The 26,963-nt window shown below is 40.7% G+C and overlaps 1 protein-coding gene across 5 annotated transcripts in view; it reads left to right on the forward strand.

The window, feature by feature from the left end:
- Adcy2 (adenylate cyclase 2) overlaps nt 1-26,963 on the forward strand; it is a 446,592-nt gene that overhangs the window by 304,659 nt on the left and 114,970 nt on the right. For all 5 annotated transcript variants that reach the window (NM_031007.3, XM_039092044.2, XM_039092038.2 and 2 more), the window contains 8 exons: nt 3,321-3,469; nt 8,328-8,439; nt 11,084-11,211; nt 12,627-12,785; nt 13,737-13,869; nt 15,462-15,638; nt 18,512-18,555; nt 22,033-22,113. In NM_031007.3, coding sequence (NP_112269.2) covers nt 3,321-3,469; nt 8,328-8,439; nt 11,084-11,211; nt 12,627-12,785; nt 13,737-13,869; nt 15,462-15,638; nt 18,512-18,555; nt 22,033-22,113 — 983 coding nt within the window. The remainder of the gene's footprint in view (nt 1-3,320; nt 3,470-8,327; nt 8,440-11,083; nt 11,212-12,626; nt 12,786-13,736; nt 13,870-15,461; nt 15,639-18,511; nt 18,556-22,032; nt 22,114-26,963) is intronic.

Below are 26,963 nucleotides of genomic sequence, written 5' to 3' on the forward strand. Positions count from 1 at the left end.
TAATGATAGGTTCTCTCTGAGCCACAGTGATCCCCATTTTCCCCCTGTTGTCATAATAGTTAAATTGAAATGACATTGTATGTAATCATAGTTTTTAATAAGACAATAAGTTATATATGCAAGGAAATCAGACTTAAATGTTTAGTGACAGGGAATTGTGATTTGCTGAAGTATACACTGATTTTAACTTGGACAGGTTCTCTGTATTATGAAGTAAGCAAGCCTGCTGTGCTGGATAAAACCTGTTCTTTGGTCATGGTGTTTTGTCATAGCCATAATAATCATAAATAAGGAGCCACTTACCCACACACAGATATGATTATGCTGGCTGTTGCTCCGACACCAGCCCTTCGTTTTCCTTCCTGCACTTCTGTAGTTGCTCGAAGAATCTGTACAAAAGCAATATTATGGTTCAAATCTAAATCTCACTCCGAGGCTCATGGTTTACTGCTTTTAACCTCCTGAGTAGTAGCACTATTTGAGGGGGTTATAGAAACTAGAGGGTGATGGGACATGAGCCTGGCTGGTTGAGACCAGTCACTGGGAACATCCATCGAGGATGTGTAACAGGACTTAGTCATGTCCAGAATGGGAAAAGGTAATTTCTCTAAAGAGCCCAACAGTTCTAGGAAGAGCCCAGATCCTGCGTGGACATGGACAGGTCTCCTGGTACAGCAGAACTGGTTTCTACCAATGAAACCGGAGCTCAAATTCCCATGCCATCTGTTAATGGCAGCAAACAGGCTGGAACCCACATCTTCCCCCTCTTAGAGCTGCTTATGTCGTAAATAGTGGCTCTCCATCATAAGCAGCTATAACTGCTTTATTAAAATGGTAGCCAAAAAACACAAAACAAGACTTCAACCTGTAAGTATTCGGTGTGCTGTGCTCTAATTAACTGGTATGAAGTAACCTTTGTAAGGGACCCGTGAGAATCAAGCATTGTGAAACCACGGAAACAGCAACCGTTGTACTGTGACTAGGACACAACTCCAGGGATATGCTGGAGATGGGTGGAAGGTGTCCTTTCTCTCAGAAGTGCAGAATGGCCCTGGCTAGAGGGAGGAACTGGTAGCTCCTTTTCACACCCCAAGTGGGTGTCTTCTAAAGGCCAACGTCTGGGTGGGACCTGAACTCTTGTGATGCAGGACAGTGTTAGATGAGACAAGCTCTCCCTCTGCAGGAACATGATAAAGCCACCTGGGGTTCAGTCCTGCTCCAGAATCTGATCCGACAGCCCCAAGAGAAAGAGGACACTAATTAATATACCTCTGCTCATTACACTGACTTGCTGTCCTGATAGGATACAGATGCATATAAGATGATGATTAGATGTAAGAATTCTGAAATTGAAAAATTTAAAAATCCAACAATCCAGCATGGATAGGCGAGGGGGTCATTAAGCCTCACCCAGAGCTATTAGCAGTAGAGAGTCCTTGTCTCCAGAGGTGTGGCCTCCCGTAAGTTATGCATGCTCCAGTGCACAGGTCTACATGTGTGCACATGCAAGCAACAATAATCGGACTCAGGGGACTAGAAAGAGAAGAGGGAAATGAAGAGAATGTGGTAGGGTTTTGGAGAAGTCGGAGAGGCATTTATAAAAATAATAGTTAACAAGTATGAAACCCTCAAATAACCATGAAAATTTAAAAATTTGTACGAAAGTATCCTATTCTCTCTCTGAAAAGTGAATTGGCTTTAAATGTTTGCTTGTTTGCCTGATTCAGTAAAGAGGAAAAGCCCAAGCAGAACTGACAAACTCCATGGCCAGCGCCTTCATTCACAGAGCCATCTCAACCTCCCATTCCCAAACATTTCACTGCACTCTACATCCATAGTGATGTGACAACACAACAAAAGAGATGTGTTCATTTTACATAACATAGAAATTTTATCTACTGCATTTCTCAGTCCGTTTTTTTTAAAGTTGGTCATTCGTCTACCTTTTGGATTTAAAATAGAGATTGTAACTTACATTTGGTTGTTAAATAAGACGTGGAGTGGGAGAGAAAGTCACTATATTTGAGTGTCCATTTTTACTCATAGAGTATGTGTCCCTAGAAAGGACTGGCTTTGGGATGTAGCAGACTTGGTTATAGAATACAGGAAGAGGTGACTGCTAAGGGGGCCCTAGACGAGGATCTGAGTTTGAGGTGGTTTCAGAAAAAAGATGAGGGACAGTATGACAGCAATAAGCTTTCCTGAGACCCTCTGAAGGATACTTGGGAACTGAAGCAAGAGCTAACTGTCTGAAACCCAAGAAACTGTGAGAAGGAGCAAGCCACAGTGACTGCCCAGGAAGGAGATGGAGGACTTTTGGGCAATGAGCAAACTCCTAACATTTGGCCTTTAAAAGTGGATAAAGACAAATTTGAAGGAAATTCATGTGTTTCGAACTTAGGCTTCTATTAGAAATTCACTTTTATTATGATTCAACACCATTATCAGCAGGTCCTGTTCACCAAGAGCAGGGGGTCCACCTCAAGACACCAAGAAAAGCATCATCTATAAGAGCCATAGTGTGGAGCTGAATCAAACATGGGGGCTGCTGGTTGTTTTAAAGGCAATAGATTAACATTTAAATTATTCTAATTTGACTTTAAACTTTCTGAGATTGCCCTTCTGTGATTCTTTTCCCTCAAAATAATTCTTTTCCTTCCAGAGTGTGGGAAATGTCACTGTGAGCAAAATAGGTCTACACCGAAGTAAGTGCTGGATAGGATAGCAAGCTCACGTTTACTCTCACTGGGCTCACGAATGCAGAAACCAAAAACACAAGGGAAGTTCGCATGTTACAGTGCCTTTCGTATGGACTCAGACTTCTAACTCCGTTTCTGAAATAGTTTGTAATCACTGGAGGATGGTGGCTGTTTTTCATAGAGGAAATGAAATACTGGAAAAATATTTTACTTCTAGTTTTTTTGGGGGGAAGGGGTGAGGAATGTTGCCAGCCTCTCCCTGGTGCAATAAAGCTTGTTCTTTAGCATGCACGTGAAGGAGAAGGTGCAATGAAAGGCTTTTCTTATCTCACATTGTCTGTTGGTATTTTGAATTTTTAATATCACCTATGCTTTCCTGTTTCAGAATCAAAATCAATGAATAATATCCTTGGGGAAATAACCATACCTTCTTTTCTTATCCAGGTGAAGTACTCTTATTTAAAACTCAATAAGTAAGGCTGTAATACCATGGCCTGACCTTAGGAAACTTTGGGGTATTTGTATATCTGTTTTTCTTCGGAGCAGCATTGACTTCCCAATCAGACAGCCTTTCCTATATGTGTTTGAAACATGTTGTCCCCTCCCTCCCCACCCTTGCAGGAACGGCTCCTGCTCTCCTTGCTGCCAGCTCACATCGCCATGGAGATGAAAGCTGAAATCATTCAGAGGCTGCAGGGCCCCAAAGCAGGACAGATGGAAAACACAAACAACTTCCACAATCTGTATGTCAAACGACACACCAACGTGAGGTATGGTGCCCCGTGCAGGCCCACAGCACTGGAATCAGTGGTCTTTTCCCAGGGAGTCACATCTTACAATAACCACCCATCCATTGGTGGTAGAGTGGGGCTCAAATCTCTTACCCTTCTGATGCCTCTTGTGACTTTCCTATTAAAATGGGGGTAATTTGGTATACTTCACTCATTGGGTTGAGATGTAGTTGTATGCTTACTGTCTGTGGATAATAGGAAGGGGGAAAGGAAATGGATTGTGGGGTCTTTTTTTCTGAAAACCCCCATAGTCAGACTGCAGTATAATTAGAATGAAGGCCAGGATCTTTTTGGATGGAGCGGCCAACCCTTCCAGATGGATTTCCTGGAAACAGGACCTCCATGAAGCCAGTGCATTCCAAGGAGGCTGGGATACTTTGTTTCAGGATCTGACCAACCAGAGACAAAGGCCATGGGAGCCGGATGTATTTCTCATGACAGTAACTGCCTTATCAACACAGACATTGTAATAGGAATCCCCCAGGCAGTTATTCCTAGAATTATAGTACTCAGAGGCCAGCAAGCTAACACTGGGAATCTAGCCAAGAAGAAAGATGTATGAAGCCTCTATCACCCGTGAATACTGAAGGGGAACTGTGAGGCCCTTCACTTCAGGCTGGAAAGAAGACTCATTCCTGTATCCCCATCCCTAAGCCACCCACATAGCTGGCATTCCTCTCATGTCCTACCTATCCCAAGTACTTCCTTTAGGAGTTTGCTCTCTCGTCCACTCACTGTGTTGCTGGGAGGCTTTCTGTTCACATTGGCAATCCCCATAATCCTCTGCAAATATACCTGGCTGCATTTGCTATTCTTCAATTGTCAGGGAAGATTCTTGAATTGTACAGAGTGCCCAGGACCACAGATACATTTAACTGAACATCTGCTAGAAGTGGGCCCTAGCCTATTCCCCAAATCTTGGCTCCCAACCACAGTCTGCTGAACATCTGCTAGAACTGGGCCTCAGTCTGTTCTCCAAATCTGGGCTCTCAGCACAAGCTACTGTCTCCTGGGCCAGCTGTTTTAGATCAAAATTTTGAAACTCAGAGATGAAACACACATTGCAGAAGCTTAGATCCGTAGCTCATTCGGCATCAGATCTTACAAAAGGGTGCACAGAACCCATGATACAAGCATACACACGAATACATGAGCAATAAGATGGTCTTCCCACCGGACAAGGCCTAAAGGAGAGACATTGGGTGGGTGATGGGAAAAACTACGCCTATTTGAAGAAAGTTATGGCACATTAAGCAATAAAATTATTTAAAAGCCCTGTTTGCCTGTGGCTTATAAACATTCCATCTATAAAGTTAAAGAAATAAGACAATTCATTTCTGGTATCAGGTTGTGTGCTGTTCTGTTCCAACCATTCATTGTACAATCCCTTCCCATCACAGGAGTTAATTTTAAGCTACTTATTGGGTAATCAAAGCCTTAAAGAAAAAGGTGGTTTGTGTGAGCAGTCCTTGAACATCTTTACTGACAACTGATCAACCACAAGCATTTAATGAAGCCCTTAGAACACCTATATTAGCTTTCAATTTCTGTATAGCAAGTCATGCCTAAATTTAATGGCCTTTAACAAACATAAGCATCTCACAGTGTCTGTGTGTTAGAAATTTGAGAGATACTCATCCAGATGTTTTGGCTGTGCTGTGATACTACAGGGCGTGTGTTGTTCATAGCTGCTGGAGGACCTGCTTTCTATCCTGCCCTCCTTGGAGGGTTCACATGGGTTGTTATGTTAGCTGGAGGCCTCAGATCCTCTAGTAATCACAATCAGCTTCCTGAACTGATACAATATGGCAACTCAGTTCCGCCAGTACAAGGAGTCTGTAGGCAAAGCCAGAAAAATTAATTACTACCTCCTGGTTCTGCTACGACCTTCACTAGACATGGAATTTATTCTCCAATGATAATAATAATAATAATAATAATAATAATAATAATAATAATAATAATTTTTCAGTATGAAGACAGCAACGGTTGGTTGCCTTCTGACTCTTGATCCCCTTTCTCCGGATCTTCCCTGGCACTTCTTTAAACATCCAGAGACACAACATTTGAAAAATGAAAGCAAAATAAAAATGAATGGTTTTTTTGTTTTGTTTTGTTTTTTTCTCAATCTCAATGTATCATCCTATCTGAAACTAACTCCTTCTTTCACAGTTCAGGACCTAGAGGGTTTCTCTATACTCTGGTTAGTTTTTCTTATCCTCAAGTTGCCACCTTTGGTAATAACTTTCACTGAGCCACAGACCTGATTTGCACTGACTTCTCCTCTGACTTGTCCTGTCCCCAGCAAGTGTGATTCCTCTGCATCCTTGTTGCATTGACCAGGCAAGTGTCCAAGCCCCACTAACCATGAGATCCCACTCAGAGAGCACATCTGTCTTTGTCTTGCTACAATCTTGATGCTTTCTTCTCTCTCCTGAGTTTATCTCCTATTAATGAGTACTGTTGTCACTCCTGTGGCTCCTTTGTGCCTCTCCACTCTCTGTGACTTTGTAAGACATGGAACTCAACACATCCTGTGCTCATTCACCTCATGGGTGACTTAGGCAGCAGCAAAACTGGCAAGGCTGAAGTGGTCCCCTTCCTGTGCAAGCTCATGATCTATGTGAACCTGGATTCCCAAACACAGCTCACCTGGGAATTACTCTTCAGCTTCAATGTCTCTCCCTGGATGCTCCCTGACAGCATCTAATTAGCCACAATGTGTTTGATTTTCCTTCCATGCTGGACCATGTCTCTCCACTGCTTCCTGGCACAAACTTTCCTCAGGCTCCAGTCCTCTGCCTGCTTCCAAGTTGCACGGCCAGAGCAATCTTTATAGTAATGATGGGTTCACCATCCCCCAATGCCCGTGAGGCCTGAGAGCCTCATGATTCCTTTACATGATTTCACACATCGTATCACAATCTCTGCTTGCTTTTTTCACTTCTTTATTGCAAAATAAACTCTGAGTCAGCCTATGATATCTGCTGCCAGCCTGCCATGGGGGTGCTTTGCCCAGTCCAAGTTTTAATCAAGAGGAAAGCTGTTGAGATGGTAGACAGAAAGGAGGTGGCATGGCCACCTTGACATGTTCCATTTCCAGAGTTCTTCCAGGTGCTCTTTCTCTGAGTGGGAAAATTCAATCCTTTCTCTTAGAACATGGCTCAACCTCAGCCATCTCTGGCCTGAGAGATCATGAGAACCACAGAAAGGCCAACCTTTCAGAAGCCTGCAGCAGTCACTTGTGTTTCTATTCCCCCAACAGAAGAGCACATCTCTGCTCTGGATAAAGCCACAGCTTGTGATATAGCTTTCTATCCTGATCTGGATGCAACAAGGGCAACTGGCAACACATAGTTCTGTTTTTATTGTGGTAAAATAGGCCCAATGTTTCACAATTTAACCACTTCTAAGGGAATAGTTCTATGGGAAGAAGTGGCTTCATGGTGCTTTCCAATCTCCAGGATTATTTCTTCATAGTACATGGGGTCTCCATTCCCATTAAACAACAGCTCCTCACATACTCTAAACAACCCAGCAGCAACCATTCTGCTATCTGCAATATTTCATAGTCTAGTCAGCACACAACGGAATCATGCAGCAGTCACCATTTTGTGTCACTTACCAGAGAACCTGCAAGTCCAGCATATCCTGGAGTTTCATTTCTTTCCAAGGCTGACTAATATTCCAGGGTATGCACAGATCTCATCTTCTCTTTACATACATCCACAGATGGACTATAGGGTTGTTTCTACTCTCTGTCTTGAAATGAAGCGAATTTATATACAAGCAGATGCATGAGTCTCTGATTTCAGCTCTAAATCCTGTTGTTTTCAGGGTTAAATTTTTCAGGAGCTACTGTTTGCCCCATACAGACTGATCCCCCTATCCTTTCATTAGCAACACACAATGGGTTCATGTCTCCATAGGCTTGCAAATCCCTACATTCTCTTTTTGGTTTAATAGCCTTCTTAATGGCTATAAAACAGCAGTCATTTCATGATACATCTCGAGTTATAGCACATCGCCATGTTAACATTCAAACTGAGAGCATGAGTTTGGACTTCCTTATAAGGCCATCATGAAAATCAGGACTGTGCTATTGTATGGGGAGAGTGTGAAACACATACTAGCACATTGCAGAGGTTAAGCTTGTAGTGACTCACAGTGGCCTCCACTCATCTGCACATACAGGAGCGGAGCTACACTGTCATATACACAGAGTAAGTTCCTGGGCACCTCCCAGCCTGCACGTGCCTCTTCTCTTCTAGCACTTGGATGTTTCCCCTAATAGCACTTACATTTACCATGAGTCATGTTTGGACACTCACTATGTCCTTGTTTGTTTAGTATGTCATCCCACTTGAAGTCTGAGCAGGTAGCAAATTATGCAGGATTGTATGATTGTCATCCCCTTTTAGAAAAGATCATTGCTTCACTGTTTTCTTTGAACTGGTGCACACAGCATTAGGCTTTATCATCTGCTGGTTCTAGTGTAGGAGCTTGTACGTGAGCCATGTGACAGTTCAAGAAGGCATTCCACTGGCCTCCTGAGGTGCATGAGTCAGGAGGCAGATATAAAGCACCCAGGAGGATGGAAGGAAGACACAAGTACAGATCCAGAGCTGGACCAGAACAAAGAAGCAGCTTGTCTCGCCCCTTAAAAATGCAAGACTTGAAAAAATATATCAATTGTGATTTAATGAAAGGTTTACGTATTTCCTGTCCAGGAAATCGAGTGTTTCTTGTAAAAATATTACATACAAAACATTTACAAGTCTTGTATTTACAACATAACATAGGCTTTTAAAATATCTTACCCCACCTGTTTCCATAGCATATTATACGCTGACATTGTTGGCTTCACCCGCCTTGCAAGCGATTGCTCCCCTGGCGAACTGGTCCACATGCTGAATGAACTCTTTGGGAAGTTTGATCAAATAGCAAAGGTGAGTATCACATCAGTCCATCCACTGTGAAGGTGAATAAATGCTCAGCATGTTTTCTCTCCTTCAAGAATGTTTGCAAAGCCTGTTAGTTTTCTTTGCTGTGACTAGGAAGAGCAGTGCTCTAGCATGTAAGTACTTCAAGTTTTCTTCTATTGTTAATGATTTTATGTTTAATTTATAATTATGTATAATTCCATGCTCAAAATGGTGAGATTCTCTTTGTGACACTCTCCACCTTGTGCTCTTTCGGGGTACCTTTGTACGCATCTTTTTGTGAATGATTAATCATCCTGTCTTCACATATTTAAGTAGGATTCTGGAAGAATCCCTGAGGTATACAGCGTGCTGTTTGTACAGCCCTTTGTTTACTATTGTGTCATTTTATCGTATAACTTTGTGCCACTTCAACAGACAAGTCAGCTGTGTGTCTTCCTCTACATGCTCATATATGGGAAACTTCACAAAGACATGAACTCAAGCCATCTCAGAGCACACTAGACCTTACATAGAGAAACTTCTAGAATTTCTGGCAGAATATGGATAGAAAAACATTTCTTTTTCTTTTTTGTCAACTCTTTCCTTTTCATTAAATACTTCCTTTCACCCCAATTTTGTTTGGGAATGGCTCCCGACACCTTTCACCATACCTATTAATATTAGTTACTTACGCAGAGAAGAGTTGCTTTGCGTGGATTAGTTCATTTTTAACCAGCTGCCAATGTCTTAGAAAGAAATTTGGTTCACAGATGAGACCATGGTCCTTTGTGGTCCCATCCCTAAGATGTGCTGCCTTATTCTGTATATGGGCTCCCTCTGAGAAAGGAGGTTGAAATTTTAGTGAGAGAATGGTTCTACCTCTGTCCTTTTCAAATGAAAATAATAAGTCTTAGAAGTTAACATTTAGAGAAAAGGAAACGACGAAACTTAATCCATTTTTATAGTGTGTGCTGGTAGTATTATGTACAAAGATCCCAACCATTCCTGATAGCAGCATAACTCACATCCACGTGACAATCTCTATTCTGTGAACCTCTTAGGACTGACATTTCCCCTTTTCGTGGGGATCAGTCATATTGGAATAGGACCTCTCCTCTTCTAGTGGAACGTCAGTGTAACTCACTATATGTGCAGTAATTCTGTTGCCAAGTAAAATGACAGAAATGGGCAACAGTAAGTATGCCTACAGAATAATCTAGAATAACATATTTACCCTACTCAGAATAGAGGGCTATTGTGATTTATTGTAAGATTCTCTGGCTGCATCTTCGTCTAGCGGATGCAGTCTAGCCATCACTGGTCAGAGATGCTGTCCATTTTGATGCTCACAATACAGTTAAATAACATTAACCAAGCATCATAAACAAGCAGCCAGCCCAGCCCATGGAGTGAATATTTGATAAAGCACATCACTTAAGCCAAGTACATCAAAGTCATTGTTATTAACATCCATACTCTCTGACCTAGAATATTCATTAAGAAGTGTCCAAGGAGCTGGATTAATGAGTAGTTTGCTCCTTTCTTATTTGTGTTACTACACTGACATAAGTAAATATATCACCAACAGTTAGTTATATAAATAAGCATGAACACAAGTCTAGCCTGTGAGCTATTAGTCAGGAAAAGACACTTGCCAAAACCTCTGACAAACTACATACATGCTTACAGTGATGACATGTGTTATTCTCAGAGGAAATAATTTGTGTTTAGAAAACTTTGAGTTTTGGTGTGTTTTACTAAAGGACTGCTTAAAGAGTTTAAAAGGAATGTAGCCATTGATGCATATTAATGAGATAACCTAAATATCGTACATCTTGTAGTGTAAATTACAATATTTAATATAAATACAATGTAAAAAAAGCAAAATGCGTTAGTCAAACTTTGTTTCTTTTCATTTTTTAGAATTACTTTTGAATTGTATATGGATGTGCATCTCTGTATGGATGAGACGCCATCAGCTCTCCTGAAGCTGGAGTTGCAGGGGATTGTGAGAGACCAGATGCAAATGCTGGGAACTGAACCTAGGGTCTCTGCAAGAGCATACCTTCTCTTAACCATTGAGCTATCTACCTGGCCCTATGTTGATCAAACTTTGTATTAGAAAAAATTTATCCTAATATCACAACTAGATTCTTAAATGGTGTGTCTGTGTTACATAGTAGCTTATTGAAGTGTGAAGACAATTATCAATGTGTGTCTGTAGGAAGGAGTCTGCTGCGGTTAAAATAAAAGAGAAAAACCCAAGCATATTAGAGAACACCATAAGACCTTAACTCATTAAGTCTCACTCTCCGATTCTGGTCTCAATGACTCCAGTCTTCATAGAACGCTCATTGGTTCTTCTCCATGAGCGTTTAGAGAAGTTCAAACTACAGAGAACAATCATCCTCTGCCCCTAGGAGAACCACTCCAAAGCAATTCCTGTATGTCTCATGTCTTCCCCCTTCCCAGGACTTGTGTGCTCTGGAAATGGGCATGGGGGAAGGGGTGGCTAGTTGTCGCTGGACGGTGAGGAAAGCCCAGGTTCTGACTCCCTCTCTTCATGCGCCCTGTCCATGGGAGCTGAGTCAGCATTGGATGCTGCTGTTCCGCTCTGAATCACTGTAAGAGCTCAATGCAAATGAGGTCTTCTGATTTCTTTCTCCAGGAGAATGAATGCATGAGAATTAAAATTTTAGGAGACTGCTATTACTGTGTTTCCGGGCTCCCTATATCACTCCCTAACCATGCCAAGAACTGTGTGAAAATGGGATTGGATATGTGCGAAGCCATAAAGTAAGTTGTACGGCTCAGAAATACTGTTTGAGTGCAGAACAATTCTGAGTTGTAATTCTCACCTGCTATTTCTATTTTCTGTGTACTGGCACTTACTGTACATTTAAGGGTAAATATGAGGAAATGGATCTATTGGCTCGAGAATACCTCAGTCCAGAGAAAGACTGGCACAGGTGTTTAGGGTCGTAGTTATCATCCAAGGATTTCAGTGAAACTGAGTTAATACTTTGTTTCAACGGTGATTAAAACAAATTCCATTCACTGACTGTACATTCTGTTATATGCTATCTATTAATCTCAGGCATGATTGATGAGGTGATTTAAAATACTTTGATTTCTTAAGCCCCCAATCATGGGTGACAGACAGAAGAATCTCTCATACACTCTGGGAAGTCTTTGTTCTCTTTTCTCTTACATGAAGGGGCAGCATTTGTACTCTCGTTATTGGCATGAGTCAGGTAGTCTAGTGAAGAGATACCATTTGGGGGAAGCCATTTATTTTTACATCAGTAGCTCATTTTCCTGGACATTGTAACATCCTCCAATGCCATCATTATGCACACTCTGGGCCATTGTGAGATGCTGATGGTTTGCTTTACTGTGATGTAACAGACCATTTTCTGTCCTTTGCAATGAGATGCTGTTCTTCTGTGCTTCCCCTTCATTTGCCCTGTAGCAATTGTCTCCAAGTGCTAGCATCATCTCCCTAAACACTTGCTGTGTAATGATACCTTGAATGGTAAATGATATAAGTAAATATTGTCCAATGTTTCTCTTGCTCTGCTTTAGTGAAATTCTTCACTGACCTCTAATGACCAATAACCTAATAATGATTATTATTAGTCATAAAATATTAGATACAATTTTAAATTACATTCATTTTCATAAAATACTACATATTACTAAAACTCTTAAAATTATTTTCCTTGTTACATAGTGTGTTCAACTGATAAGGTTTAACCTTATGATTACTTTTTAAAATTCACATTCAGGCTAAAGGTATTAAGTTCCCAAATATGTTCATAATATGCTTACTAATGACATACCCCTTAGAAAGCACTAGAATTGCAAATGGTGTCTGATATTGCAAGACAGTGATGCCTAAAGATTCTGAATTGAACATTTAGCAAGAAGTCACACCTGATGGATCTGTTCTTGATACATGTTACTTAGAAATATAAAAAACAGTAGCCTAAATGCTTTGATACTCCTGACAAAGCTAAGCAGACCCTGGAGCTTTGGGCCAACTTCTGGAGTGACTGGGAGAGAATCCTCTTGTCCTCTGCCATGGGAACATTCATGGTGACATCGCCAAAAGTCTGACATGCTCTGGATAATAAAACACAGGGAATTTGGCCATGAGCTAAAGGAATGAAAGGGCACTACTGATCTGTGATCACTTTGCTTCTGTTTAGGAAAGTGAGGGATGCTACCGGAGTTGATATCAACATGCGTGTAGGAGTGCATTCTGGGAACGTTCTCTGTGGTGTGATTGGTCTCCAGAAGTGGCAGTATGATGTGTGGTCTCATGATGTTACTCTGGCAAACCACATGGAAGCTGGAGGAGTCCCTGGGTAAGACAAATCTTGAATTTCTCTCTTTAAGCTGGTGACTTAACTAGACATGCCAGGTGAACAAGGTAGCAATGGGTTGCTGAGTTTTAGATGACAACTCTTGCCTGTGTTGGTATCAAGCTACCTATGTCCAGTGACCTCTTATGAAAATCACTTGACTTTGCTCTCAGGATAGCGATAGAGTGCTTTAAAATGTAAAAATCCTGGTTTATTCCCTAGCCACACACACACACACACACACACACACACACACACACACACATACACACATACACACACACACATACACACACACACACACACACAGAGAGAGAGAGAGAGAATGGTTTAGAGAGGCTCAGATCCCAATTTTATAAGCCTTTTAGCCTGTTTTCAAGCATATAAATATCCCATAGTAAATTCTAAACCCTGACTTGTTTGCAAATTTATAAATATTGATCTGAATTACCATTGAATGATTCGGTATAGGCATGGCATCACTCCAGCAGTGTAGCATCTGCCAGGAGTAGTCTAAGTACCGTAAGCAGCCTTAGAGTCCACTTGTAGTTAGTTGTCAGTCTTGTGACTCTCACATGTGGGAATTGTCATTCAAGAAGCAGAGGACCATGCATTGGGAAGGAAATTCATGCTTTCATACAGTTGACCCCGGATGTGGATTTTGACAGATATTCTCACAGGAAAATTCACTGTGATCCAACATTCTCCTGATGAGGTTCACCAAACTTCATGTGCAGGTTTCTGTGTGCACAAAGAATCTGCAAGTATTAGTCACTCATGACCTCTAGATGCCATTCTTCAAAGCAGTGGCAAAGTAGTCTATAAACTTCCACTAAATTCAATATCTCTAAGGACACATTGGTTTTCCTTCACATGGAAGAGAAAGTATTCCCAGAATCAATAGAAACCTTTCTTTACATTTTTCCCTTTTCATGTTTAAAATTTCAATTCCAGGCGTGTTCACATTTCTTCAGTCACTCTGGAGCACTTGAATGGGGCTTATAAAGTGGAGGAAGGAGATGGTGAGATAAGAGACCCATATTTAAAGCAGCACTTGGTGAAAACCTACTTTGTAATCAATCCCAAGGTCAGTACCACTGCACAGTGTTTATACTTAGCTCATTATTTCAGTGACTGGGAAGGAGTAGCAAAAGTATTGTTGCAGATAATGCTTTTAGCCAGGAATTAGTATAGTTCTCTGCTACTCTTCACCCTTAAACCACTTTAAATGCAATCAATGGCTTGATTATAGAAGACACTTTTATAAAGATGAATTCAAATACTAATTCAGAAAACATTTTGAATATATCTCCTGTCTGTATGCTGGGAGATGGATGAAGGATGATGGTTAGGGTTACTGTAGAGATCTGTCTAGGTATTGTGTTTTTGTTGCATAATACTGTGCATTAGTTAGGGTTTTATTGCTATGAACGGACACTACGGCCAATGCAAATTTTATAAAAGACAACATTTAATTGGGGCTGGCTTACAGGTTTAGAGGTTCAGTCCATTATCATCAAGGTAGGAGCATGGCAGCATCCTGGCAGGCATGATGCAGGAGGGGCTGAGTTCGACATCTTCACCGAAAGGAAGCCAGGAACAGACTAAGCATCCTTAGGCAGCTAGGAGGAGGGTCTCTAAGCCCACCCCCACGATGACACACTTCCTCCAACAAGGCCACACCTTCTAATAGCACCACTCCCTGGGTCAAGGATATGTAAAACATCACATACTGTATGTGAAAGGCTTTCAGTGTGCACAGTCTTGAAACCTGTGAGTGGAGAAGAAATAGAGATTTTATTGAAGCCATCAAAACCTAAAATTATCGTGAGATGAGATAAGATGACTATGAAAGAAGAGAAGAGAATTTTCATGGTTAACAAGCAAACCTCACAATCGATTTCCAATCCATTTATGAAAACCTACATACATCCAGACCCACTTCCCTTGAGCCCATCACCTGGGAGATGTACAGACAAGAAAGCACGGCCTCTTCTTGTGTACACACTGCCTGTTTGATGAAATCAAGAGACTTTCAGTGTTGTAATCTTCTCTCAAATTCCTGCCAAATTGGTATCATCAGTTTCAGTTTAAGACCCTGAAGCTCTGGACAGTTGCATAACTGTCTTCAAGTGGTAACACTAGTAAATGGTACAGAATGCAGCAAGAGAGGCTTTAGAGCTACATCAACCAAGATTACAAAATCAAGATTAAAATCATGAAGCATTTGTCTGTGATACCTTCCCTGGAGCCTGGTTCATCTTTAGGGACACACTTCTGATTAGTTTCACCTTTAGGGAAACACTTCTGATTAGTTTCACAGTTGACCTAGAGGTAAATGTGTGATGGGTATCATGAGTGGCAAGCAGATGGTATGTGTCCTGTATTCGGGCAAAGAACACAAAAACACAGGTGTGTGAGGCCACCTAGCATGACCAACACAGCCAAACCTAGTCACAAAACTGTCAACACAAACCAAAGCAGATCCTAAGTTCTGCCAAAGGGTTTACTTTATGCACCATGATCTATTAAAGTCCTTTTACTGAGTTTCTATTGCTGGTGAGTTTTACTGTCTAAAAAAGAGCAATTCACTTGACCAAATGAGGCTGGAGCAGGACCTGGGAGGTGATGGGGGGGGGTTGAAGTGTGCCTATTGTGATGCTTGCTTCTCCTCCCAAGGGAGAGCGACGGAGTCCTCAGCATCTCTTCAGACCTCGACACACTCTGGACGGAGCCAAGATGAGAGCATCTGTCCGCATGACCCGGTACTTGGAGTCCTGGGGAGCAGCCAAGCCATTCGCACATCTGCACCACAGAGATAGCATGACCACAGAGAATGGGAAGATTAGTACCACGGTATGCCTGCCTTGGAGCCATGGGCATGGTGGAAGGGCTGAGAGCTCCTACCCCAGCAAAGGACTAGCCATTTCCACACAGAATCATGCTTGTCAGCAATGAGGGTGACCTCTGAGTCCATGGCTAACAAAATGAATTAACCAAGCTCTACTTTCTCTTATGGAAAATGTATGATACCTTGACCATCTGAGGAAAGTAGATGTAAAGCCACAATGTCCTGCTCATGGGCACTGTTAAGACTATTCAAGTCCCACGTGTGCAGGCTCAATGACAGCGCTGCTTGCCGTTTTGCTGTGCTTCCTTCTGGTTCCAACCAGAAATGCCAAAGCTTCTCACAGTGGGGACTCTTGCAATAAGATGCTGAGAAGAATATAGAAGATAGATCCAGAAGAAGCGGGAGGAGTAAACACAGTTAAATGATTAACACAATCCTAAAAGCATGCTTAAGTCTTGAAATGGAGTTCAGTTTCATGTGAGGTGGCAGTAAAGTTATTAGGATGAAGTTGGGATAAAACATAATGTTTTATGGTTCTTATTGGCTAAGAAAGAGCATGGCAGGCTGTCAGGTGAAAGGCAGCTTTCCATCCTTCCTCTACCCTGTGCCTTGGACTTGACAACACATAATTACATCATTTCCCCTTCCCTTTCTACCCGTCAAAACCTCCAATATAGCCCCCCTTCTCTCTTTAAAATTCACTGACTCTTTCTTCATTAATTCCTGTTACATACCTAACTTAAAAATAGACATAAACCAAGAAAAGGCTGTAAGTGTTCCTCTTTCTCTACATCCTCACCAGCACCTGCCATTGCTGGAGTTTTTGATCTTAGCCATTCTGAGTGGTGTGAGGTGGAATCTCAGGGTTGTTTTGATTTGCATTTCCCTGATGACTAAGGATGTCAAACATTTCTTTAGGTGTTTTTTGGCCATTTGATAATCCTCAGCTGAGAATGTTTTCTTTAGCTCTGTACCCCATTTTTAATAGGGTTATTTGACTTTCTGGTGTCTAACTTCTTGAGTTCTTTGTATATTTTGGATATAAGGCCTCTATCTGTTGTAGGATTGGTAAAGATCTTTTCCCAATCTGTTGGTTGCCGTTTTGTCCTAACCACAGTGTCCTTTGCCTTACAGAAGCTTTGCAGCTTTATGAGGTTTCATTTGTCGATTCTTGATCTTAGAGCATAAGCCATTGGTGTTCTGTTCAGGAAATTTTTTCCAGTGCCCATGTGTTCCAGATGCTTCCCTAGTTTTTCTTCTATTAGTTTGACTGTATCTGGTTTGATGTGGAGGTCCTTGATCCACTTGGACTTAAGTTTTGTACAGGGTGATAAGCATGGATCGATCTGCATTCTTCTACATGCTGACCTCCAGTTGAACCAGCACCGTTTGCTGAAAATGCTATCTTTCTTCCATTGGATGGTTTTGGCTCCTTTGTCAAAAATCAAGAGACCATAGGTGTGTGGGTTCATTTCTGGGTCTTCAGTTCTATTCCACTGGTCTATCTGCCTGTCTCCGTTCCAGTACCATACAATTTTTATGACTATTACTCTGCAATACTGCTTGAGGTCAGCGATGGTGATTCCCCCAGAAGTCCTTTTATTGTTGAGGATAGTTTTAGCTATCCTGGTTTTTTTATTGTGAATTTCTGACAACTCTAATGAAGTCTTCTGCAAGCCACTGACTGAAGCTAAATTTGCATATCTTAAGATTGTAAACTTATAAAAAGTCAAATTTTAATTATGTTGCTACTCCCAGCATCTCAATTTCCAATTTTTATGGATTACACCAATTTGGGTTTTTTCGTTAATTATTCTATTCATTTACATTTCAAATGATATCCCCTTCCTGGTTAGCCCTCCACAAACCCCTCATTCCATCCCCCTCTCTCCCCTCCCCTTTGCCTCTATAATGGTGCTTCTCTACCCACTCACCCACTCATGCCTCACTGCTCTAGCATCCCCCTATGCTGGGGCATCAAGCTTCCACAGGGCCAAGGGCATCCCCTCCCATTGATGCCAGATAAGGCCATCCTCTGCTACATGGTACATAGCTATGTATCTGCAGCCATAGCTCCCTCCATATGTACTCTTTGGTTGGTGGTTTAGTCCCTGGGAACTCTGGGTTGTCTGGTTAGTTGATATTGTTCTTCCTATGGGGTTGTAATCCCCTTCAGCTCCTTCACTAGCTCTTCCATTGGGGAACCCGGGCTCAGTCTGATAGTTGGCTTTTGAGTATCTGCATCTGTATTGGTCAGGTGCAGGTAGAACCTCTCAGGGAACAGCCATACCAGGTTCCTGTCAGCAAGCTCTTCTTGGCATCAGCAATAGTGTCAGGGTTGGTGTCTGCAGATGAGATGGATCCCTACGTAGGGAGGTCCTCTGGATGGCCTTTCCTTCAGTCTCTGTTCAAAGATTTTTATCTCTGTTTTTATTTTGGACAGAAACATTTCTGGGTTAAAAATTTTGAGATGGGGGGCTGGGATTTAGCTCAGTGGTAGAGTGCTTACCTAGGAAGCGCAAGGCCCTGGGTTCGGTCCCCAGCTCCGAAAAAAAGAACCAAAAAAAAAATTTTTTTTGAGATGGGCGGGTGGCCCCATCCCTCAACTGGTGGCTATGCCTGTCTAGTGGATATGGTCTCTATAGGTTGTTTCTCCTAAAGCCATCACCACTGGGTCCTGTGAGCCTTATACCAATTTTTTAAGTCGTTACATGTTTCTAATAAGCCCTTTTTCCTCTGGTAGACTATCGCATAGTTATTTAAATTATATTCACCATGATAAAAGAAGAAATATGTACCATCTCAGAATCATTGGCACATTCCGTTCTTCCTAAAAGATGTTTCTGTCACCACTAATTAAGTTTCTTTTTTATTGCAGGATGTGCCAATGGGTCAACATAATTTTCAAAATCGCACCTTAAGGTATGGCTTCTCATCGACTTTAATTTTTGAAGGCATGATGCTTGTTATTTATTTCTTAGAGTAATTATCATCAATTAGAGCAGTTTCAAAGCTGTCTTCCAAAAGAGCAGCTACTGTGCAGAGCCCTATCAAATTACTCCCAGCTTCTAAACATAAGAATTAGTGTCTAGTTATTAGGCTTGAGAGAGAGAGAGAGAAGAGGAAAACACCACCTGCTTGACACTTTGCACTGTTAAATGTTTTCTTGCAATCACTCTTCCTACTAGACATTCAGGGTTTTAAAAATCTGAATTGTTTTACATTTTTAACTGCTGCTTAAAAATCAGTGTTTGATTTGAATCCCAAAAGTGACCACCAAGCTGCCTACCCTGCTCAAAAAGAAAGACCTTTTCAAGAATGTCCTATGTGTCCTGCCACTATCCACAATACTGCCATATGCCCATCTTTGTTTCATTGTATCAGTGTTTCTATGCATGTGTTTATGTACAACACATGCTTGTATGAACCACAGAGTTCCAAAGAGGGTGACTGAGCCCCTCAGAATGGGAGTTTCAAATAGTTGGAAACTACCACATGGGTGCTGAGAACCGAACCTGGGTCCTCTGCCGCAGTAACAGAGTTCTTCATGATAGAATCATCTCTTTGGGCCCCACTACATATTAATCTCACACTGATCTATCTTCCACTTCACTATAATACTGGAATAATTAATGTAAGCTATTGCTACAAAAGTTAAGGTAACGTTCCTTTCCTTACAAACAGATTGCCTTTTAGGTTTACAAAAATGGAAGAAAAATGGAAGATTCAACAAATTTTCCTATAGAAAATGCAATGTATCCACGAAGAAAGCAAACACACCTGTTAAGACTGTTTTCCCAGAGCCCTTACATGTGATGGCTGTAATGAGCCCTAATTTGTATTTTTACAAATGTGAAATTTTAACATTGAAATTTAGTACTTTCATTCCTTATGTTATGGAGATGATACCTCGTGTTTTTTTCAAATATGTTCTTTTTCCATAATATGTACTATATTAAGGTAATCTTATGATTATACAGTATCTCTATATACTACCTTGATAAGGCATCCCCTTCCTGGTGATGGTGGAATGCTCACACATGTGTTAGCAAGTATTCTCAGGAACATCTATCTGTATTCACCACCATGCAACTCCGTTTCAAAGGACAAGATACAATGGGGAAAGTTTCATAGGAGCCCACTCTGGGTATGGCATATCTTCACAGATGAATGTGGCTAGGAGTCTAATGAAAGCATGCTACCATTTTATCTCTTATGTCAGAGAAAATCTACATATCGACTGTGTTTGCATAGGGTAGATACTGTTGCATAATCATTATAAAGGGGAAGAACCTAACACACAAGGGAACTGAAAAATCCTAAGAGTCTTATGACTACCAGAGCTGAAACCAGGACTTGATTTAATACAGTGTCCAGCTACTCTGCCTCCAAAGCCTGGGTGGGTTAGAAAGGGCTTCATGCATATTTGCTTCATGTTGTCTATATTTGTTGATCTTTAATGACCTCTAAGAATTGTATAGAGAACACAGCTTTTGAGTTAGACTCAGGGGCTTTCTCCTATTTCCAGGCTCTGCAACCTGGACTCAGAGAGGTTTGTTCCTGACCAGGGCACTGGCTTCTCATGACACCATCTTTGCCTCTTTAAGTGGACTTACCTAGGCATTTGCATTACACAGATCTGAGAAAGAAAAAACCTAGATGAGTGTTGACACGTTGAAAAGAGGGATTGGAGCACAGAGCTGAGCTCAGAATCAGGAACAAAGAAAGCACAGAGAAATCAGTAGTGCTGAAGCGAAAGGACAAAATCACAACAGGTTATCAAGAGATCTTGGTGAGAGGACCAACAGGTGTATAGCTGCCTTGCCCTCTCAACAGTGGAAGCCACATAAGTAAGAAATCTGTGCACACATCAGAATCATTACCTGAATAGTACATTTAAATTATCCACCAGAGTATGCACTTCATGGCCACTTTCCATGTTATGTTTGAAACGATGAGCCCTGTACAGGCATTATGGCGCTAACACTGACCACTGAGCAGATTATCAAAGCTGAGACATTAGCTTAACCTCTCAGGAAATATGTGCCTTTACCTGTGAGCACCAAGCTAACTGCACGTTTCCTTAGACTTGGCCAGAATGTGAGAAAGCAAACCACTGAAGTGCAGAAACTCCAGTCTCGTCCTGGAACTTGAAGCTTGCAGTAAGGGTCTAAGTACATCACGGGGAGTCCATAAATAAGGGTACATGTCCATACCAGATGATTGCTAAAGCTCTACTTAAAATAAAAATACAAAGGATGAGGCTCAGCGGTAAGCATAGGATGCTCCTGCACGGGGCACTCAAGATTCTAGTATCAAACCCAAATGGGACCAAAATCAATATGCTTTCTTAAAGTGCATTGGAATTTAGTGTGTTTAAGCTTCATAATTGCTTTGGCTCGATGTGGACAGTCAGATCATCCACCTTCTGTCATTTTTATTTTAGAAGGAAATCAGTCCTTGACCTTTTACAGATTGACAGAGACAAGGAACAAAGTCAAATGTAGAGAACACAAACACTGCTGTGTCTCACTGATAGTTCTGTGAGATTTAATTACAGATAAATGGTAAATGTAACATTTCACGTTTGTTTGTGTTCTTATCTGTATGTACAGGTACATCAAACTTCAGGAAAGTGCCAGCATTATTCCAGATCAGATCTATCCAATTGGTTTTAAACCACCTAGATGCATGTGTCTGAAGACAGGAATAGCCCCATTTAGACTGGCTAGCAGGGGCCAACCTCTACCTTTAATCTTTCCAGTAGATATTTAACTTTTAAAATACATATCAATCTCATTTTCTCCTTTATGCCATTCTCATGTGAATTATCCACTGTTCCTAGTGGGAGGGAGGTCCCACTTTTAAGTGGCATAGTTCACTTAGAAACTCTCACACGTTATGTCTTAGGATCACCTGCTCTGAGACCACGTGTGGTAATCTCCAAGTCTACAAACATAACAAGGTTGTCCATGAGTGTGACTTTTGCATGCCACGGAATCCTTACATTATATTCAATTATACTCAATAGATTACATATGAAACCAAACTTTGAAATGCCCAAACAGACACTGCAGCTTTGTAAATTATTTGAAACTGGCTAAGAAATACATCAAAAAGGAATGACCAACATAGATTCCTCTGGGAATTTTTCTATAGACAGTGTATTCTGATCATTAAATGAAGTTTACCAAGTTATTAAACACCAAGTACTTCCAGTGGTGGTTTGAAATCCCAGTGAGTTTCACAGAATAGTAAGCCAACATATTTAGCATAGTAAGCGCTGGAGTCAGTTTATTCAGTTCCTGGTGTAGGTGTATGCTTTGTTACCACTAGAACTGGACCTCATATTAACCTTCATACTAACATTCTCACTGATAATATTTCCTTTTTGTGTAGAACTAAGTCACAGAAGAAGAGATTTGAAGAAGAACTGAATGAAAGGATGATCCAAGCAATTGATGGGATCAATGCACAGAAGTAAGTTTGTACTTGCACTTGACTTATTTCAAAGTCTGATGTTTGGCTACAATGTAACACTTTCCAAGAGTCTCATAGCCTATGTTTACATGAATACAATGTAACATTTTCCAAGTGTCTCCTAGTCAGAGCTTCTGTCCTTATCATGGCAAACCCAAGTGTCTTGGACAGTTTGTCATTTTCATCCCGGTTGCCCTCCAATTTTCATCCCCTCCATAGTAGCTTTTGTTAGTAGGATTTTGTTATGTGATAGTATCATATGATAAAAATTAAGTTCTGCCTAGAAAGTAGTCACCCAGTTACTTAATAATAAACATTATGACAAGTAATCCTACAAAGAAAAGTCATGGGTCAGATTATATACTTTGCTCTTATTAATGAAAATAAAATAAAATTACATGATTTTCCCCTTCCCTTTTCTCCCTCCAGTTCTTTCCATGCAACCCCACTCATTTAAATTCATATACCATATTTCTTTAATTGTTTTATATTTTAAAATTTGAAAGTATGGAGTTTAACTGTGTCATAAAACTTATCTATGTCATAAAGGAACTCCTCTATGCCTAGAAAGGCTTGGAGAAAGTCAGCTATGACTTAGAGTACCTCATTTATGTCATAGAGAATATCACCTGGAAGATTCACCTGTGCCATAGAGAAGTTGCCTATGCCATAATAGGACTCACCTGTGTCATTGGGGACTCACCTGTGTCATAGGAGACTCACCTGTGTCATAGAGAAAGTTTCTTGTGTCATAGGGGATTCACCTGTGTCATAGAGGACTCACCTGTGTTACAGAGAATTGGACTGTACCCTAGAACCATCTGTGCCAGAAAAGACCTCAACTATGTCATAGAGATCTCACAGAGAGCCAAAGACAGATGAAGTATCAAGCACACCTATACAATCAGTGCTTTTTTAAAAAATTAAATTAGAATGAGAAATAGCAGGCTGACATGAGAAAATGCTTTAAAGAAAAAAATTCCATATTTAAGGTAACCTACTTCATTTGTTATATCAAAGTTGACTTTTGAAAAATATAAATGACTTTCACCTTCAATCAATATAGCTTAATGTAAAGTTGCAAGAAGACCTCAGTTGCTTATCTTTACAAAATGCCTGTTTTTCTAGACTGCCCCAAATAGATATTCAGAATACACACAGTGTTTATGAAAGAGCCACAGGTGTCTATTTTATAATATTTGTGTCATGCTCTCTTGGTCTATGCAATGAAGTGTCTTGATAAAGTGAGCTACAAGAAAGATATGCAAGCTATGGTTATTATCACCTGTTGTAGCTCTGTCATGTGTCCACGTTGATAACACATAACATCATCCTGCATGCTCAAGGTCCATGAGCAGAGCTTCGTAGAAGGCTGACTCTGGAATCCTCATAGCATTAGCTTGACCTCTGGTCCAATGAAGACTTCAGCACTTCACAAAGAAGCAAACCATCACCTGGAAACTACTAGCAGATTAAAAACAAGGAAGAGGGAGAGTCATCCAAATAAAGGAAATATCAGGGGATACTTTGTTTCCCCAAGAATTATACACATTAGAAAAAAGAGGAACTCTTGCCCATTGACAGAGTTTGACACCAGAAATAATAACAGTAGAAAAACTAAAATTCCAAACCCAGGCTCGGTGTGTGCTCAGGTGGGACCTTACTGTCCAAACCATTTCTTCATTCTCTCAGGGAACTGATAGCCAATGCTATGGTGACACTGCTTTACTGTTGTTAAGCTTAACTTTGAACTCTTGATTTTCTTTGCTTCATTATTATTCAAACATGTGCACTTACAGATCACATGATACCATGCAGCTTTGTACCTAACAAATGTTTCCTGATGCCTTAACTGCTTCTGTCATACGTTTCCCTGACATTTCCCAAATGAAACAGGAAAGGGAACTGCTCAAGGGGAAGTCGTTTGGCCTCTAGGTTTGGTTGGCATTGATTATGTTTTGTTGTTGGGTTTGGAATGATGATCTTCTGATCTTCTGGTTTCCACCTAATGATTCAAGTGGGACTGGATTACCAATTAGTGTTTCTTGTTATTTGTATAAAACAGTGATTTCTCTGCAGATTGTCATGTATTGTGTTCAGCATCACACCATCAGACAGAGCAAACTTCCCTTCCCGTGTATATGCACAGAGTACAAGACCAACACTCACTTATGTGTGATCTTAGTTCAGCTCTACTCCCAAGACCTCATCAACCTCTACAGTACCCGAGGGGTGTGCATCCTAACAAAGCCATGTTAGAGGTTAGGGCTTCAACATATGAAATTCAGGTAGACAACAAACATTTAACACATTTAATCCACAATAGAATGGCTGTGTTTCTCCCTCCATAGATTCTGTCATTTCAGAACTTGCATTCATTCTTCCATTGGAAAATGTTCTCAGGGAGGAAGGGGGTGTATTCTGCATTCTTCACTCAGAATCTCACTTGTGATCTCCTTTTATCTTTACTAGAAATAGAAAAATAAATCATAGTAGAAAAATAAATTAACAAAGAAACACCAACAGTATGGGCCAGAGATAGTGTCCGTCTATAGTGTCCGTCTCTTCATGCTACCAGATGGGAACTATCAGGAGGCTAAGGATAACAGGCATGCATACACACTCATGCATGCAGGCACAAATGTTTCCTGTTCTCTCCACTCCTGCTGTCTATCCCATTCTCTTCCCTCCCCTCTTCTCTCCTTCTACCCTTGCCTTCCCTGCCTATTTCACTCCTTCAGTTTTTCTTTTCTTTCCTGTCTTTTCCAGTTGCTCTCTGTTCCAATTTCCAAAAACAATATCTGACCCTATCAGCCCGCACAAATCCTTTCTCTTCACACTGGCCAGTTAGTTCTGTGAACAAACCCCAGTGGGGAAAGTACATGCCTAGCATATCAAATAGACAGACTGTAATATTAAATGTGAATTTCATACAAATCATGAGAGGGAATGGAGTCATCCAGGGGCTTCATGGAGTCTGTGGAAACAACATAGTCTCTTAGTGCAAAGATACTGTCAGATTTACTTGTTGTCTAATGCTTCAAGCAAGAAGCCATAAGCCACAAGCAGAGAGGCCTTGGTAGGCAAAGGTAAGTGAGAGTGTAGATTTGGTTGTTTCCTCAGGAATTCCTGACTTGTGTGCAACCCTGTTGGGCTTTGGCAATGCAGGGCAGGTAAGTCCTGGTCTTGGTGCCTTCCTGTAGGATTCAGGAGCTGTAAACTTAGACATGGTGGGTGTACCCTGGTGATAAAGAGATAACTACCTTTTAAAGTTTTTTAAAGTTCTTTCTTATTTTATTTACAAATCCCTGTCTTCTGGAAGCATTTTTTAAGTATATTTTGCTTTTTTGGTTAAAAAAACATTTGGGGCAATTTACCTGCATTGCTATACATATTCTTACGACTACAGTTTTAAAGGTGAGTATGGATAAAATTTGTTTGGGGGTCAGCAAGATAGAAAAACTGCTAAAGGAGCTTGCCACCAAACCTGACAATCTAAGTTGAATCTCCAGGACCTGAAAGAATTGATTTCCCTAAGTTATCCTCTAACATCTGCATGTCAGCAGTGGGCAGCAGTGTGTCTAAACACACACACACACACACACACACACACACACACACACACACACACTCATGCCTACAAAATCAATTAAAATGTAATAAAAATTATAAATAAAATAAAATATTTTTCTCAGTATTTTCATAAGAATCAACTCTGATTTCTAATTTAAAAACTGCTTTCCCAAAATAGAAAATAAAATAAGTGTGAAATTTAAAATTTTGAAATAAATAAGAATGAACTTTAAAGAGTAGTAATAAAATCAAGAGTTGAATCCTACAATAGTCTTATAAAGTAGATCAAAGTCTACCTCTGCTACAGTATAAGAAGTAGCAACAATGTCTTTTTGAAACCTCTAATTTAACCTTCAATGAAACAGTGTAGATGTCCAATCCACTTTTAATGGTAGCTATTCTAGAACACACTATTGACTCTGGAGTCTCAGTTTTAAAAGGGCCCTTGGTAGTCCTGTCTTCTGAGTCAGTCAAGCTGATAGTGGCCATCTGGTGGGGAGCGTTAGGCAGCAAAGGTGTCTAAGACCCTAGAAATCCCAGCTTAACATTGCTGGTCCCCTGTCTATTGTGCCATTAACCACCATCCCGAGTGCCAGCCAGTCTGCGCCAGAGGCCTAATCTGGAATCCTGCTGAGTGCTTGGCAGTCAAACTATTTCCCTTACTTAAGATCCGTGATGCCTCACATGTCTATCCTACATCTCCCTAATTCAATGTATTGGAAAGTACTGTATTAAAACGTTTAGGCCCAGCAAAATGGCTAAGTGGGTAAAGGAGCTTGCTGCCAAGCCTCTTGACCTGGGTTTGATTTCTGGGACCCACATCATGGAAAGAGAGAACCAACTCCCACAAATCATTTTCTCCCATCCATACACGTACTGTGGCATGTTGTTCTCCACCCCCAAATAAATAAAAAACAAACAAATATAATTTTTAAAAATAAATTTATGTAATGTGATAACTGTTGAAATACTTATATGACTTTTTTGGAAAAAAACACATTTCTCTGAGATTTTCTAATGCATGTACTCAGATAGACAGCCAAATAAGTACATACATACCTAGATATAAAGATAGAGCAATGATAGATAGGTAGATAATAGATATATACATTGACACATGAAGGATAGATAGATTAGATAGATGATAGAGAGATAAATAAGATAGATACATAGAAACATAAACATGTAATAGATAGGTGATATATTATAGAGAGATAGATGATGATATAGATGGATAGACAGATAATAGATATATGCATAGATACATGGTAGATAGA

The sequence above is a fragment of the Rattus norvegicus genome, chromosome 1 (genome assembly GCF_036323735.1).
Source record: "Rattus norvegicus strain BN/NHsdMcwi chromosome 1, GRCr8, whole genome shotgun sequence".
NCBI classification, from domain to species: domain Eukaryota; kingdom Metazoa; phylum Chordata; class Mammalia; order Rodentia; family Muridae; genus Rattus; species Rattus norvegicus.